General features: G+C 40.1%; 1 protein-coding gene across 1 annotated transcript in view; it reads right to left on the bottom strand.

Moving 5' to 3' along the window:
- The window catches only part of SUCLG2 (succinate-CoA ligase GDP-forming subunit beta), a 106,275-nt gene extending 91,204 nt beyond the window's left edge, over positions 1 to 15,071 (bottom strand). The window contains exon 1 of the mRNA XM_041464432.1: positions 14,976 to 15,071. Coding sequence (XP_041320366.1) covers positions 14,976 to 15,059 — 84 coding nt within the window. The 5' untranslated portion in view covers positions 15,060 to 15,071. The remainder of the gene's footprint in view (positions 1 to 14,975) is intronic.
- Between the last annotated feature and the right edge of the window lie 2,712 nt (positions 15,072 to 17,783).

Genomic DNA, 17,783 nt, shown 5'->3' with positions numbered 1-17,783 from the left:
AGCTCAGGATAAGGTTTCCTCATTCTTTGGCCTCCCTGGTAAAACATCCAAGGCTGACTTTTTAAAATGGAATAAACAGAATAGAAAGAATCACTTAAGTCTGTTCTTTAACAAGAATATGAAGAAGCTGTCAAAAGAAATAACTGAAAGGTCAAGCCTGACAAACAACTCAAGATTCAAATTATACCCTCTATTACAACTGAGGCCTCTTGGTCTTAAAAATATAAAATTTTTAAAAATTTAGAGCCATTTATGCCTAACTCCACGTAAAACTACCTTGGCTAACCATCCACAACCAAGTATTTCACCTTATCAAGTCCAGATATGTAGATCATTTCCCTAAAAAAAGCCCTAAATATAAATACTTATTTTCTCTTGGTAAGATTTTACTTTTGTAAAATGCCAAATGTTTCTAGCTTGGGGGAGAGAATCCAGTGTTAATCAACACTATTAAAGAAAACAAAACCACCACTAAGCAAATTTCTGGGATAACTGAACATCCCTTGACACACCTATATAATTTGAGCAGCTCTACTGTTTTCATTAGCATAGCTTAATGCATTTTATTGCATGACTGTTAAAAGGAAGACACACTCTAACATCCAACATTCCCTTTTCATTTACAGTATCAATGGAAGCCAGTATTACTATCACAAAACAAAGATGGACTTTTAAAAGCACCTGGCAGTAAAGCTGGTCAAATAAATGTCCACTTCTTTCTTCTCCCTCTGTTGCTCTACAGAAGCCAAGTAGCTGTAACTGTGCTCATTGATCCTGTGCCAGTATGAAACAGCTCTAGCAACACAAATTAGCTCTGCATGAATGCAAATTAAACGTCAAATATATAAAGTATCAGGTTTTATAAACTTGGACTTTATTGTAATGGTTATATTGGAAATAAGTCAATTGGGAAGAAAAACTGTGGTGTTTTTGAGGAGGTGAGATGTATTCTGTATCTGAAATTAAAAGGAGATGTATTTAGTGTATGTGATCAAAAATAAATGTCTGTCACCAAAAAAATCTATTTGCTTAGCCAACACATTCTACAGCATTCCAGTTTATTCAATTTGTGCACTCTGCCCTGTAATACAATTCCAAGCACATATGAAGAAAAGCAGATACACAAAGATGACAGTAATGAAAGAGCAGACCATTCATCAATGTGAGGCATAAACCTTTATTATATTTATTGACATACAGTCTCTGTAATTGACAAAGATGTAGAAGTTTCTCTCAAAAAGAAACCATCAGAAATAAACTAAACTGAATACCCTCATATAAACCACTGCAGGTATAGACACATTTTATTAGGTCATGTGTTTAAAATATACCACACAGGCCACTGAAAACAAACTAAAGCACTTATTTTAGTTTGCTGGCAGGGCCCACAAAATGAGTAAGTTAACCCGACAAGAAACAAAAATTTAGCAAAATGGCACCACACTAAACAGAAGTCTATCACAAATATAGTCATGAAATGCAAAAATATGCTCTGTAGGGAAAGCAAGTCTTTGAAGAAGAAAATAAACTGGAAAGAGTTAAGGCTGATGGGTTTTAAGCTGTCTCATGAGCCACACCACACATCCCCTTCTCTCCAGAGATGGCCAACGCTGCAAACCTGGGGGCACATTACAAAAAACAGGACAGAAAATGTCCTTCCCAACTCATGTCCTGTTGGCTGCCACAACCAGCAATTTTCATCTTCCAAAGCAGGAGCTAGCATCCAGGTCATGCTGTTTGAAAGCCACAAAGGAAACAGTGCTCCATGCCCATCCCAAACTGCCGGCTCTGGCTGGGATGCCGTATGGCAGCCAGGTCCCTTGGGTACCAGCAGGTCCAGCAGCCTCATCCAACACGGAGCTTTATGACCAAAGCCTCAATCTAGACCTCTGTGATATATTTATGAGGGATAAAATTTATTCCGTGAGCGAGTTTAGGAAGAAGTCTTGAATATTTCCCTGACAAAATCAGTTTCCATACTTTTGTTCACAGCAGTCAGGAATTGTTCATTTTTTAGTCTGTATTAAAGCACCATAAGCAGAGCAGGCCTTAAACAAGAGCATTTGGTTTTAAACCTACAGGTACAGCTCAAAACCTTTTATCTTTCCATTACTTATTCCTACAAATGGGAATTCATTTTATCTGATTAAAACCCACACACAAACTCTAGTTAACAGCTATGGGCCTTTAAACTCCATATTTATTCCTGAAGATATAGCACACAAAATATCCTGAGCAGTAAAATACACAGAAAAAAAAAAATACCTATCACATTTCCCAGTTTTCCAAAGGCTAAGGCATTTTGATCAATAAACTGCAGGGTAATTTACTGTTTTATACCAATAAACTATATACTCAGTTTTCAGAACAAGTGAGATCTGTCCATGCAATAAAGGTTTATGAAACCTAACTTTAAATAAAATCAAAAACACACATGAAGTATGGCTCTACCTTTTTGTTTAGTAAACCTGGACTGCCTGTTCTGGTGGATAATTGCTACTATTCCTAACATCTAGGAATCTTTGAAACAAGATGCCTGTGTTAAATAACTGTTTCACTTCATACACTCACAAAATACAGAAAAAAAAAAATGGGGGCTTGTTCATAAAAGGAGCTCATAGTTACTATAATTATTAGGATTGCTATTATTAAATTGTTTAAAAAATTGGACTCAAACAGTTGAGAGGGTGGCCAAGAGCTTGAAAAACATAAATTTTAAGTATTCCAAGTTGAACAACTTCAGAGGAGTGAAACAAGCCACCAGCTCTGCTCAGAAGCTCTCGTTCCTGAAAATGAGACTGCACTGCTGCAAACCAAACCTGGGGAAGACAGCACCAAACTACCTGCTCCAAAACTGCATTTCTCCTTCCAAAGCAATTACTCCCATTCACTGCAATTCTCTGTCCAGAACAGCAACACTCCAGAAGAACTTCAGAAATCTAGTTTGAAACAATCACAGGGGGTTTTTTATTACTGTATTAGGTTTTTGTGTCACCATTTAGTTGTAGTCGATGCAATCAAAACAAGTGCTTAGTTAAATCTTGTCCAGAATACTTTCCCACAGTTCAAGGACAAGCCAATTTCTCTTGCAAGATTCTTTTTAAGAGGAGCTGCTGCCAACCAGAGAGAGGAATCAGAGTGCATCACAGCAGGAAAAAAAAAATAAGATGGTGACAAACATGAAAGAAACAAAGAGAAGAGCTTTGTTAAACTAGTAATATGTCAATTTTAGAGAAGGAATCTATTTTAACTGAAAAGCTAAACAAGGTATATTTAGGGATCTCATCCTGTTTAGTTAAGAGAAACTACTTTTCTCCCATCACCAGGCAGCAATGATTACTTTAATAAAACCTAATAAAGCAAGGATTATCAACCACAGATTACCTACCTGTAGGTAACAAAACACACTAAATCAATTGATGCCAGCTGACATCACTCATCTCTTGAAAAACAGGCAGTCACCAATTACTAACAGAACAATAATTTGTTTGTTTAATGAATATGCTAATTTACTGAGCTCTCATTAGACAGATACACAGGCAATATTGATGAGTTCCATAAGGCATTATAAAGTATGGCTGAATTATTTCAAAACAAATTAAAGCAGAAAATAATGCACACTATTTAATAGAATAATAAAATAGCCTGGTAGCAAGTGAATCCTCTGGGTGAGCTCTCTGAAAAAGGCTCAAGTTCTCAGAAGTGGATGGACCAAACTCATAAAAGTGTGAACACTCATGACCCACTCTCCATGTTTGGGTGGTCCCTGGAGAGGCTTCATCTACCTGAAATGCACCTGAAGGCCCTTCAATAAATACAGCAGCTTTGTATTCTCTTCATTTTGTCTGTTTTTAGGTAGTCCCAACAAGGCATCAGTAGCAGTATGTGTTTAGGTTCCCCAGCAGGGACAATGGAGAACTTTTTATTTTCCACACAACCACCTGCAGTACCTCTGTTACCAATAAATCCTAAGTAAAAGCTGGTTCATCTGCAAAGCAACACAGCCCTGGAAACAAAAGCAGCGATTAAATTTTCAATTCATAGTTCATTTTGCTTGTGTTGGGGCTGCATCTAGTTTCTCTTCTTCTCTCCTAATAATTTTAAGTTCCTAAATTAAGAAGGAAATAGAAATTGTTTTTTCACTCAAGAAAAGAATCACTACAAGCCGCATCTGTCAATTTGCAATCATTTATTCATACACAATTTAAATGAGAAACAATATTAAGTTCTCCTTCAAATTTCAGTTTTACCAAAGGAGTTTTATTTCCATAATACCACAGAAATGAACAGAAGTTTCTATCAAATAAACACCTATAAAATATCCTCTACATAAGATGGCCATATAAGCCGCATTTCTACTTTTAAAAAAGAAAATACAAAGTTAGACACAAGGGACTGCAGCAGGGAACACTTTTAGGCAGAGTAGGAAGGTCTGACATTTTTGTGTAATACAAGACAGTTCAAAGTAGCAAGATCCTGCAGAAACCAATTATAAAAAGAACAGTTTCAGCCTCAACCTGAACAGCCTACCCAGAATGTTAAAATTAACCTGGGAAAGTGAATGATTTAACTAAAGAAATAAGCCTACTGGATTTGACCCCAAAGTCAAGTCATGAATCAAACTCCCTCACTCTCCCCCGATTTGCTCACTGAAGTGGGAGAACCTTCCCAAAACTCGCTCACTAGCTGAACTGCCAACTTTCCAAGGTAATTGAATCTAAAAATATGTGGCTCTAGTAAAGGTTTTCCACATTAAAATTAAAATGCCACCATTACTGGGGGGGGATTTAAACATTTCATTCACTACCTACTACCTCAAAATTAATTCATTAATAAATATATGAAATATTCATAAGGATTTACCTCTTCCACCTTTAAAACAATTTTCCTTTTTACTAAAAGATATATTAAACCGCAATGACATATTAATCAATATTTATTAGGAAAGCTAAAATGATACTTCAACATCCCTCTTTATTTTTCACTCAGTGCTTTCTTTCCTCTCTCAATGGTAGAATCCCTCAGCTGGGAAAGAAGAACATCACGAGTGTGTCCATCAGTTCTGAAGGGGCTGGATGCTGGGGAGGCTTTCTTTGCTTTATTTGTCTCTTTCATTAAAGCACATGTAAATTTTTTTAATTAACAGCAAACAGCACAATTTTGCTGTGCTTCATCAAAGAAACAGAAGAGGATTTCAGAAGAAAGCACCCATCTCTTTCACAATTCTGAAATTTAGATTACCAAACCATATAGATTGGATTAAAAAACCAGAACAGTATCTATTCATAAACCCTTTAAACAAAACCATAGCAATATGCACATAAAAACCACAAAGTTTTAGAAACATCTCAGTTATGTCTTGGGTATTTCACAGTACTGGAGATGAAACGTTAAGGATAGTAAATGTACTCAGGGTGGAAGTGGGACTGAAAATCCTGACTGCACTCTTAACAAAATGTAATTATTCCCTCCCCAGTTCTCCTCAATGTTCCTGCTCTCTGTCTACTGCAAGAAACCCTTTTACCTCAAGGCTTCCTGAATGCCTGCCCTACTCTGTTCTTTTGACTTGATCTTGTGCTCTTCATTGTCCTTCTAGAATCTGATTGCAAACTGATTGATCCCAGGCTTTACCTCTGCCCTCTCCTGGACACGATGAGTGTGGTGGGATGTTCTTCCACTGCAGGGCTCAGTCAGTCATTAGCTCCACAAAGCACAAAAGAAACTACACAATTCTCTTCCAATGTGCCTTTATATCTTCCAATGTACCTATATATGTACAAACTCAGCTCTCTGATTTATCCTTCTGTTTACTTCTCATGCAAGGAAGCAGACACAAGAATGAACTTGAAGCAAGTCCTTCACTCATTGCAGATTTAAAGTCTCCAGTAACGATTACACTTTATAGACTTATTTACAGCTTGCTTACACTCAGGGATTTTGACAGCTATTCTGTAAACACACTCTCCTACCCACTAAGCTCCATTGTAAACTACCAGGAACATGCACGGGGTCACACTTGAGCTCCTTCTGTCATTCTTATTCTCCTTATCTCACAAAACCAGAATCTGAGCCCACATCCTCTGCTCTACAAGGCAGACCCTAGCAGCCACCACCTGGATGATTCTTCTGGGTGCCTGCATGTATGGGTTTTTGAGTCCTCAAAAGTAAAAGAGGAGAGGGTGTGAAGAGTGCACTGGAAGAGTGTTCTCTTGAATAACAAGACCCTGACCTCTCTTCTCCATTTCCCACACCTTGTTCAGCAGCTGTTTCAGTCAGGCTGCTACAGAGTGACATCCAAACAAAGCAGCACATCACCATTACCTGACAACTGCATCCTGCTGCCCACCCAGGGGATTATTCATTACTCTATTTATATGCAATCAGCAAAATATAATTTCTGCAAATTAACTGACAGCACCCTCGCAACCCTGAGAATTCTGGGATGCATTTTGGTTAGTGTGGACAGGCTGCCTGAGCAGGGCTGAGCACACCCCTAGCCCTGAACCTTCACCTGAACAGTGAACCATTAGCAGCTTCCAAAAACCCTGACACAGGGAGGTTCCTTATTCTGTGGGATTACATAAAAACTCTGGTTCAAGCAACACCTCACAAAGAGAATGTCACAAAACAAAGCTGGCAGCTCAAACACCAAGCTGCCAGTCCATCCAAAGAGCCAAACGATGCCTCTGTCCTTACTGCAGAAATTGTTGGCAAAATATTATTTCCTTGCATTTTTACACCAAACTTCAGCCTAATAAAACAGAATTACTTATTGTACATCTACATGTGCCCAAAGAGCAAGCATGTCTACAGAAGCTTCACACCTCTGGAATCGATTTTCAGAACCTTTGCTTAGGTAAAGGAAGAACATGAATTCCCAGATACAATTGCTGCTTCTGTCAAAGTTCTCACCATCAGAAGTTCTGCTTTGCATTAGTAATTAATTTTAGTCAAATTATCTTCATTTTGCTTATTTTGTACTTCAAAGCTTTAAGAGAAGCATACTTTCCTGACCTAAAAAGTAAGGCTTTGAAGTATCTGATGAAAATAAACTCACTACCATACACAACTGCATAATCAGTTGCAGAAAATACTGTAACACATTCCCTGCCTTGGCAAATGAAAGAAGATTGTTGGTGATATGCACAACACATTCAAAAAGTGAAATAAGCCATCTTCTCCACATAAATCAGAAATATTCTTTTAAGTATCTTGAGGTGAGAGGGAATTTTTTATTTTTGGTCTGATCATTAAAATGTTTAATTTCTTAATTTTTTTACACGATTAAAATGATTTTTTTATGCAACTATGAAGAAATGCTCTAAATAGTAAACATAGCCAGGGAAAAAATAATTCTAAAACTATTGTACCACCAAACATGCGACAAAGTAGCCACTACCAATTTTTTCTTTCCCAAATGCAAATTCAGCTTTCTAAATTGTTACAAAACTCAAAGCATATTCAATAAGATTAACAGAAATGTTTCTGCATTCACATCTCAAGTAATCATATCTATCAAAGAAGTGTTTCACGCCTACCATACCCTGGAAGAATGCTTTTTCAAGTGTTAGAAGTCACTGATATTTTAAGAAAAACACCGATAAAATGCCAATTTAGACAGTTTGAGCTCCATTTTTCATCACAGAGAAGGAAATATGAAACATAATCACAGCTTTTTTGTTCCAGTTCTTTAATATTGAAGTCAAATCATGATAATTTCCACGCTACCTGACTATGTCATCACAGAATATGGCTTTGAGCACTAAGCAACATAACACTTCCAAGCAACAAAAATGCAAATACCCGTGGTAGTAAAATAAAGAAATACAGAAAAGTATCTACAGAAACAGTTTCAGTGCCTGAGCCATATCTGGTTTATTGAACCACTCCAGAATGGTCTATACCAATTTCTTTCCTGGAAGCAGTAAGAAAAGACTGGTACCCATTTTTTGCTTCCATCTGAATTGAAACCCTTTATTTTTAATAAGTCTTGGTTTTAATTAGACCATTTGACTTAGACTGACATGAAGCCAAACATTAAGAATATTTTTCCTTCCTTTGCTGGTAATTTCTTTATTAATATTTTCCCATTGTTTATACCTAATTATATAAATTCACTCTGCTGCCATTCTCAAATCTCAAAGCAAGCAAGGACACTACAAGAAACATCATCTCATCATCCTCAAAGACTGACCTTAAAGCAGATTTCTACATTTCTGACTGTATGGAGGGAGAGAAAGGTAAACTTTAATCCAATGAAACAGCACTTCCAAGCGCAAAGGATGACGGCATTACTCCAATGGTTAAAGAAACTGGGATTGTGCCCAGCCTTGTTTCTTGTGTCTTATTGCAGCCCATGCTGCATCCAGAAATAAACAACATTAGAATAAACAACAGCCACTGTTCTTCCCTCAGCTTCTCCCCAGAGAGGGCTGCCAGGGCCCTGACCCGTTCTTGTTCCCACATGTGAGGTCCAGCAGGGTCTCCTGTTGTCAGCTCCTCACACAACTGCATTTGGAAGTTATCAGAGCTCTCCAGAAACCTCCTGCAGCTCCTGATATGCGTTCCCAGCTGTGCTGTCCCTCCAGCAGGACCTGGGGGGAATGAAGCCCTCCATGAGGACAGGACCTGCTGACTGAGGCTTCCTCAGGGGTCTGCAGCTCCATCTGGTCCTTGCTGATGCAGGTGCCTGCAGCAGAAATGCACAACAGCCCCGTCAGTGAGGTTGGTGTGCCCCCAAATCCTGACCCCTGGGTTCTCAGCTGGGATATCAACCCTCCCTAGATGGAGCTCCAGCACTCCAGCTGCTCTGGACTCATGTTTAATCATCTCACATCATGTTTAAAGCAAGCTCTAAATATCTGTTCCTCTACTCCCAAAATTTATGGCGTTACTTTAGACTATTTTAATCTGAGCCATTTAACTGAAAAACAAATCTAGACTGAAACTCTTCATGAAAGAATTCAATTAAATAGATTCACTGTTTCCAACATGTTTGGAGTGACAGAATTGAAGACAATAGCAAATTTAAGGGAAAATACATTTTTATGCCATCTTCAAACCTTAGCAAGTACTATCTTGACAATAAAAAGGATATGGCTCTTTTTAATAGGCCTTTCATCTTTAATTATCATGAATAGCTCTATGTTTTACCTATACCCATCAGTGTTATATACAATTGGCACATAGAACTCCTCCAATAATTGGAATTTCCTTGACATTTTTATACCAATACTCTGTATGAACAACTCTTTTTTTTTTTTCACAAGGCAGCAACTGCTTTCTCGGCTGACATTAAATTAGCAGATGTCAAATTAAACTGTCCTTTTGTCCACAGATCTTTCAGAGAAAGATATCAAAAGATGATGAAGTGTTCCATTAGTAATCTGTGTCTGGTTTTTAATTTGCAGTTTCATATTTTTCAGTCAAAAGTCTTAGACAAGCAGGCAAACCTACAAAACATGATCAAAACTCTCGCTTAATTTTTCACTCCTCCTGACAATTCTTACAAAACTTTTGCATCTCATGAAGAATTTAGGTGGACAAGAGTTAAGACATCAAAGGTACACTACAGTACGAGTGATTCTCTCTCCTCCTGACACAAACTGAGGCTGATTCTCACAGCTTACATTGCTCAGACTCCACCCCAACCCAGACAAATTAAAGACAAACAGGGCAGACAGAAATTGATCTGTCACCAAGTACTACCCATGTGCAAGGTAAGGAAACACAAATGTATCATAATGAACAACAATGTATCACTAAACATGCTTAAAAGTCTTTTGTTAAATGAAACAGTCTTTGAGCTAAACATCCCAACCCACATTCAAGCCCAACAGAGCTGTGAGTGCCTTGAGCTTTATGATTTTGGACTCAAAGTTTCTAAAGGCTCATATCATCACAGAATCAAACTAAAATTTAACTCAATTTTGGAATACTTATAGTTTAGGGACACCCATGAACAATTAGAGACCAGAGAGAGGACAGGAAGAAAAAAGCTCATGGGTAAATCTGCTCAAAGCAGCATCATCTAAACAAAACAAAACTTGCATGTATTGAATATATTTGTGCTATCATTATAAATTGTTGACTGAAGAATTAAAAAAGATGTTCCAACAAGTAAGTGGAAAAACAGCAAGTCTTTAAATTCCTTCACAGTTAATATTTAGCCACCAATTATACAAAACATCACCATCAGCATAATAGCACAAACTACAACACCAATCTAGGGTTTTAATTTTCATTACCACATTAAAGGATAGCTTCAGCTTGCATTTCAGAATCTGTTTTAAGTCTCACTCATACAACAAAGAATTCAGCAGCACAGCAAAACACCACTATTAAGGAATTTTTCACAACAGTCAATCTTAACTCCTATTTGCTTCATACCCACTCCTGCTGGTATCTAGTTAAAATAAAATCAATAGCTACTAATCATGGATCAATGTTCAATAACCAGTTCCAAAGCTACTGTCATATGCAGTTGGACAGATAATGTGACTTCTCTCTCCTGTGTTTCATTAAAGTGGAAGAAATAAGCTGAGTCACAGATGGTTAGAAACTGCCTTTAGAGTATTAGAGAAGGAACCTTTCTGGAGAAAATCTCAGAGTATGCAATCAAAACTGTAGATGATAGTCACAGCCACAAATATACACGGAAAAATCGGACTGGCCAAGGCAATAATGAGCTGAGCTACTGACTACAGGTGTGGCCAACAAAAATTATCAGTTGAAGTTAAATGACTTTGGAATGAGTGAGTCCCCAAAACAGAGAGGGAGACAACCTCATCTCTATACATTAAATGAGGATATTTTTGTGAAAATTAACCTTCCCAACAAGAGAAAGGATAAAATAGCAGAGAAATTAACTACTTCTAAGAAACAACTATACACCAACTGTGTCTAAACCTTCATCTCACTTCTCTGTATTCCCAAAAGAACCTCAGCAGCTTCACACATTTCAGATAAAATCCCTGCTGGCAGTCATCAGCCAGATAGACCAAATGAAAGGTGACTTTAAAAAAAAAAAAAAAGAAAACTACCACATACACTGACATTTCCAGAGAAAAACAGGAGGAAACAATCACTCAGATAACTGTAAAGAAAACACAGTTTGTCTATTGACACTTTATCTAGTTCCTCAGGAGGCAGATCAACGAAGAAAACCCACTTGCTTTTATATAAAAAAACTTCAACCAGTCCTAAACATACCCAAGGACTGTAAGGAGTCTCCAGGTAAACTGGTTGGGAGTTCAGATGGAGGGTCGGGAAGAAGGTTTTATTCAGAGCCATGTTTAAAACCACAGGTGTGGCTAATTCTCCATCTAATGTCATATTCTTGAAGGCTCTCTTTACCTAATTAGCCCCATCCCCTGATTATAACTCCATGAGGTAAAAAGGAAGGTAAATCAATGCAGCAAAGTGCAGCTTTTCTGCTTCAAGACAGAGCTGTGAGTATCTGTGTCAGTGCCAGATTGCTCCCAGGGTAGAAGTTCCACTAGCAGAAAACTAACTGGGAGAAAAAAAATTAAAAAAAATCACAGTCTGAGGTTATATTTATGTTTTCATTTCCTTTTTCATCTCAAAATAGGATTCAATAACCATGTGTTTAATGGAACTGCCGGGGAGGAGTGGGCCAAACATCTGCTCCACTTTGGCATTTCAGTTTTGTCTGGAGTTTGAAGAGGGCTTTCCTGTCATTTAGATGAGGTGCCTGTAGAAAAAGCTGCTTGTGAAATTCTGTAGGCTCATGTATTTCCTGCCTCTAAATGTAAAACCTTGAAAATACAGCAAAACTGCCAACCAGGAAAAGCCAAATAGGGAAGCAGTCCAAAGAAATTTTCAAGAACACCAAAGAAAATTAAGATAAAAAAGAAGAATTCAACATTAAAGTAGCTTCTAAAGCCATGAATTAAAAAGTTTTTTTCAGTAATATTTTGGGTCACATGGAGCATCAGCTACCACAGCTGATAGTTTCTTGGAAAAGGCAGAACTTTCTCTTTCAACATTAATGGGGTTTTACACATATACACGTCTAGGAACTGAAGGCATCTGCAGTGAGCAACCTTGCAGTTCCCTATTTGTAACATCTATAGATTATAGATTCCATCAGATTTTATAACATAAGTCTTGTTTAATTTCATCTTTCCCTCCTTCCTTTTGTTTTTTTTTTTTTTATATTTTCAATGCATGTGGAATCTGGATGTGTTCTGGCAGGACTGAGGCCCATTTTGAAGGCTGGGATAGGGCTCACAATGCACCAACCAACCTGCTCACCCTATTAGAATACTGGAGAGTTACCTTAAGCACTTTTTTTTTTTATGATTCTGATTTAATTGTCCTTCATTTATATTCATCGCTGAATTTCACTGCATCTGAAGCTATTTTGAAAACACAGCATTCTCCCAAAGGGCCCAATCCAACTCCCATTCAAATAGACAGCCTTCAATGGAGCCTATTTGTTGCCAGCCAACAGGATTGAATTCTGCTGCCGAGTGGTCCCCGGAGCGTTTGTCACAGCTCTCCACAAATATTGCTCCAGCAAGAGCAGGCCTGAATGCTCCTGTCCACACGCACTGCAGACAACTCAAACCTATCTTTTATCTTCTTGGAATATTTGGTCAGATTTAAAACTCCAGCAGCACAAAGAATTAAATCTACCAAGAATATAAACAGCAAAAGGAGTAAAAAAATGTTTAACAGTCAAAAAAGTAAAGGGAAAGCAAAAAGATGATAAAATAATTTCATATGATAGGATCGACTACCATTTACTCCACCCCTAAAATGAAGCTACACAGGAAAATGTGTGCAGATTACAATGACAGCATGTAACCAAATTTCACTGCTAAAGTTTTGAAATAATAAGAAATTTTGCAACAAAGTGTAGAAACATCACTCCAACAATAAGTCATAAGGGCTATGAGGAAAGATTCGAAATCTCACACAGGGTTACCAAAACAACAAAGTTGGAGACTGATATTTCTTGATCACATTCGCACCATATGGAAGACCCTCATTTGTGAAAGAAACACTGTGACGGGCTTTGAGGACAGGTTTGGTGGTTTGTGCTAAATAAAGTATCAGTGTAACTTCTCATCTGAGCAACAGAATGAATGATACAAATGAGAAAAACCTTCAACGGAAGGGCTCTTACTCTCAAATCCTTTATCTTATTTTCTAGCACAGAAAACCAGACTCTGGCTGATCAACTCATTTGTAGCTTAAAGTCTGAGACGGTGGAAGATTAGGAGACTGTTTAGATGGGAATTCTATTATGCAACATTGCCAAATTGAAGACCTTTATAAAGGAAAGTGGTTTGCTTTAAAGTTAAGAACTTGATTTGTTGTTATACAGTATTGAGGTGGTTCTTGAAAATAGCTTACTTGGAAAACACAGATCTTGGGAGATGCTCTCAGTATCTGGCAGAGTGCAGAAACAGAATAACAAAATATTATTTATAATACAAGCTCAACAGCTCTAGTCCAAAAATAATGCACAAAAAAGGGTTTTCTTTTTTTTTTAAGTTGGCCACCTTGATATCCTAAGAATACTCTTTGAGTGTCTGAACTGATACCCAATTATTTCAGTGGGGTAATTTACAGACTGCCTCCATGCTTTGAGAGATGACAGAATAGACCATGAGCTCCTAATTTCCACCTATATCTCACTGCAGCACCAGATAAAGACAGGGCTTGAAACCAACCAAAGCACCTCAACCAAAACACCTCCTAAGTTCACACCACGATGACTCTTTTCAGACAATGATCCATACTCCAGCCTTTCCAAGCCCTACAAGAACAGGGACGTTACCTCCAAATTCCTTATTGCGGGATCAGACTCAGCCAAGCCTTGATGGCAGGAACACATCTTCAACCATACAATGCATATTCCCCAAACACTGTTGTGACTGACAGTATTGCCCATCTACACTAAAGAGATTAAATCTGTATATATCCAGATAAATGTATGTATATAGGTATCATTGTGTGTGTATATCCACACATAAACAGTCTCCCTGTCTGTGTGTGTATACATGAAATGGACGAATGCTAAATCAACAAATCAATTGCACTGAGTTCTCAAACACTGTAGCCAGCATTCAAATAGGAAAGTTGGGCACAAAAGGTTTCAGATTTACAACCTCCTTCAGGTTAAAAGATAAACCACAGAGCCGCAGTTGTGCAACACCAGCTAAGCACCAACAGCACCCTTTACCCCAGAGCCCTGCACCTGCAGCCAGGAGCGTTCCCAGCAGCGACAACCGGACACAGACATTTTGTGTGCTCCAGGGGCTTTTGCTTCGGGAAAAACATTTATGCTCAGAAGTGTAGACCGAAGTAAGAGTCTCATGCAGCTGCTCATGATGAAAAGGTAAAATAACAGAGCTGTTTGCCAAAGGCACGAGGGCTGTCTAGAATGTGCGTATCTCATTTTACCTCGGCATGGCTGCTGTCGAGGTGAATAATGAACTCCTGCTACACCTCAAGAGAGCCCCGAGCCCTTCCAGGACGCTCATCTGCTTTTTCCCAGCGCTCTGCTGAGGCTCAGAACCACCGGGAAGCCTGAGCTAGGATCGATTCCCCAGGAGAGCACAACCAGGCATCTTCACCCCAGCGTGACCTCAGCCAGCCGCACTGAGCCAAACCAGCGCGGTGCTGCCACCCGAAACGCGCTCAGACAGGCGCTATCGCTTCGTGCACAGCGTCACCCAGCTCTGCCACTGAAATAATTCACAGTTCTGGGAGGTCTGGGGGCAGCGGGGCGCTCGGAGCGGCAGCTCCCAGCTTTGGTCTGCCCAGCCCTGAGCCAGCGCCGCCGCCACAGCTTCGCCCCGACCCCGCAGGCTGGGCGCATCCTCCAGCCCGAGCATCGCAGCCAGCGGAGCACAAAGGTCCCTCCCGCTGCCACACACGGGCGCGGGGAGACTGCGAGCGGAGCCGGCGGGGCGCGGGGCCGGCCTCGCTCACTCACTCACCGGGAATTCGGGCCGCAGGCGGGCGGATCGCAGGGCCAGGTCCCGCAGCACGGCCCCCGCCTGCCCGGCCAAGGGCGCCGCCATCTTCCCCGCTGTCCCCGCCCTGCCCCGCGCCCCGGGCGGAAGCCCCGGCGGAGGCGGAGAGGGGCCGGGCGGGGCCCCGGGAGCGCCGTGAGGGGCTGCGGGAGGCCGGGGCGGTGGAGGAGGGTATAGGGCCCTGTGAGGGACGGTGCGTTATCTCTCTGACCAGGAAAGGCCGAGGGGGCTGTGCCTGTTCAGCCTCGAGAAGAGACCACCAAGAGGGGACTCCCTTAATGTGTATAACTGTCTAAAGGTTTCACCGGGCTCTGCTCGGTGGTGCGCAGCGATAGGACTGAGAGGCAATGGACAGGAACTGATGCCCAGGAAGTTCTGCCTGAAGATGAAGAACTTCCTCGCTGTGCCCTGGCAGACCACGGAACGGATTGCCTGGGGAGGGTGTGGAGTCTGCCTCGCTGGGGATGCTCCGGAGCCGTGTGGACGCGATGCTGTGCCCTGTGCTCTGCGATGGCTCGGCTTGAGCAGGGAGGCTGCACCAGAGGAGCCACTGTGGTCTCTTCCAGCCCTACCCGTGAAAATGTGTTTGAGATGAGTGTGCCAGCATGGCCGGGTTTGGGCCTGGGGCCCAGTGCGGCGACCAGAGCAGGAAGGGCTCTGTGGAGAAGGCAGCAATGAGTGGAGTGCCTGGGAAGTGTGAGGTGCCAGCCTTGCACTGCTGGAGGCTGTTCCGACTTCTTTTTTCATGGCTAAAAGGTCTTTCAGTTTTTGTTAGGAAATATCAAATTAACCTAATCTAATAAACCCTAATAAGGCCTCGTGGGATTCAGCTGACTCTTCATAGGTACTTTAATCTGAGCTCTACAAAATACCTCTGTTCCTATTCCACAGGTAAAACATGTCAGTGTCAGGTTGAACATTACGAGGAATTTTTTCACACAAAGGGTTGTCAGGTATTAGAATCAGGGTAGTGGTGGAGTCACCATCCCTGGAGGTTTTTAAAAAAGGACTGATTTGGCACTTGGTGCTGTGCTCTGTTTGACAAGGTGGTGATCAATCCCAGGTTGGACTTGAATATCTCAGTGGTTTGTTCCTGAATGATTCTGTGAAACCTGAGAGTTAATGCCAAACCTGAGACACCAAACTCAGGCCCTCTTGGGGGATGGAGCAGAAGAGCAAAGCCCATAAATCTTTATGTCCATCACATGGACTTAAAATCTGACATGAGTTCACAGTCTGAGCAGAGGTTTCATGAAAGTGAGTCCCAGCAGCCGGATCTGTGAAGATTGTTCCATCCATCAGGAATGACTTGGGGGCTGGTGTGGACACAGGTGTACCACGTCTGCAGTCTGAAGCAAACCCAACAGTCGGATGGTCTTTGCAGATACAGTTTCTATGTGCCTCAGTTGAGCATTTCCTTGTCTGTTTCTGTTGAGTGCACACTTTGGATAATCCACCTATGAGTAATAGAGAGTTAAGCAAATAGCTCACACAAATTGTCCATTTACAATCGTGGTTTGAAAAAAAAATGCTAAAATTGAGAGGTGGCTGAGATACCCTTGCAATTTTACAACAGTTCATATTAAATTCACCTATATTGAAGCATGCAGAGTTAGCATTATATGGAGGCATTATTTATGCTGAACATTATTTATTCAGTGGTTTATGATGAAATAGTTGGATAAACACTTAAATCCTCATCTTGCAGTTCAGGATGTGTGTGGGAACAAAGGAAAATGCTCCTGTCAGGGCTTAGAACCTACAGTCCCAAGCATGTTTTTAAAAAAATCAGGACGGAACAGCTCCTTTATTGGAATTTAATCAGCAAATAAATTATATGTCTAATAGAGAAAAAAATCTGCAATTTCATAAAAACTGAGTTGCTAGAAAAGTCTGAAATTGAACACTTTTGTCTTTGTCATGACAATTTAAGTAATGTAATATGTTTCAATAAAGAATCTGGAGATGCTATTTTTGATAGCATTGAGCAATAATATATGGTACCAGTATTAACCCAGGTTTTACTGTGTGCTTGTTCTTTCAGAATATTATATACTGACTTAGGTATTATGATGGAGGAACTATAATTTCATTTTTAGTTTCATGACTGTGGTTCAGTAAGCACAGCGTTCCCTATTCATACAGACTATTATGGCTGTCTGCATTAGGTTTATATATATAGCAGGTATATAAGCTTTCAGATAATGTCTGTGAATTGCATGCAAGGCTATCATTTAATGCTACGAGGAGCATTTTCACTGCTTAATATAAATAATGCAGAACCTGCTTTACTATGTTTTTTTATTGTTTAGATTTAGGGGAAAACCACTGCACAATGTGGAGTAGTCACCAAGACATTTTTTCTTTTGTATCTCTGTTGCAGAACATACCTGACCTTTAAGGTATGAGGGGAAAAGACAGATTCATTGTCTTCACATCCAGTTTCCTTCTATGTATGTGTGAGCCAAAGCAAATTTAGATGAAACAGGTCTCTGAAGCAATTAGAGCAAACAAGAGCCGGAATTTTTGGATCAAGGAGTACAAGATGTGTTGGTGTATGAGAGGAGGGACAAATTATGAATTATTGTTGGGGAACACGCTTCAAATGCAGGAATTTGGGAGCAGCTGAGGAGTAGTCTCAACACACCATCCTCACAAATAAGGAGGGGAGGGAAGTGAAGTGCAAAATAAAATAAAATAGAGGGAGAGGCTGGTTTCGAAGGTCGTTCCTTCTAGAGTTCCAGCCATCCCTCCCTGTATCTGTCATGGATA

This window comes from Pyrgilauda ruficollis, unplaced genomic scaffold, assembly GCF_017590135.1.
Source record: "Pyrgilauda ruficollis isolate IOZ18807 unplaced genomic scaffold, ASM1759013v1 scaffold10, whole genome shotgun sequence".
Taxonomy (NCBI): domain Eukaryota; kingdom Metazoa; phylum Chordata; class Aves; order Passeriformes; family Passeridae; genus Pyrgilauda; species Pyrgilauda ruficollis.
The sequence above is the reverse complement of the archived record's forward strand: the minus strand, read 5'-3'. Positions and strand labels throughout refer to the sequence as shown.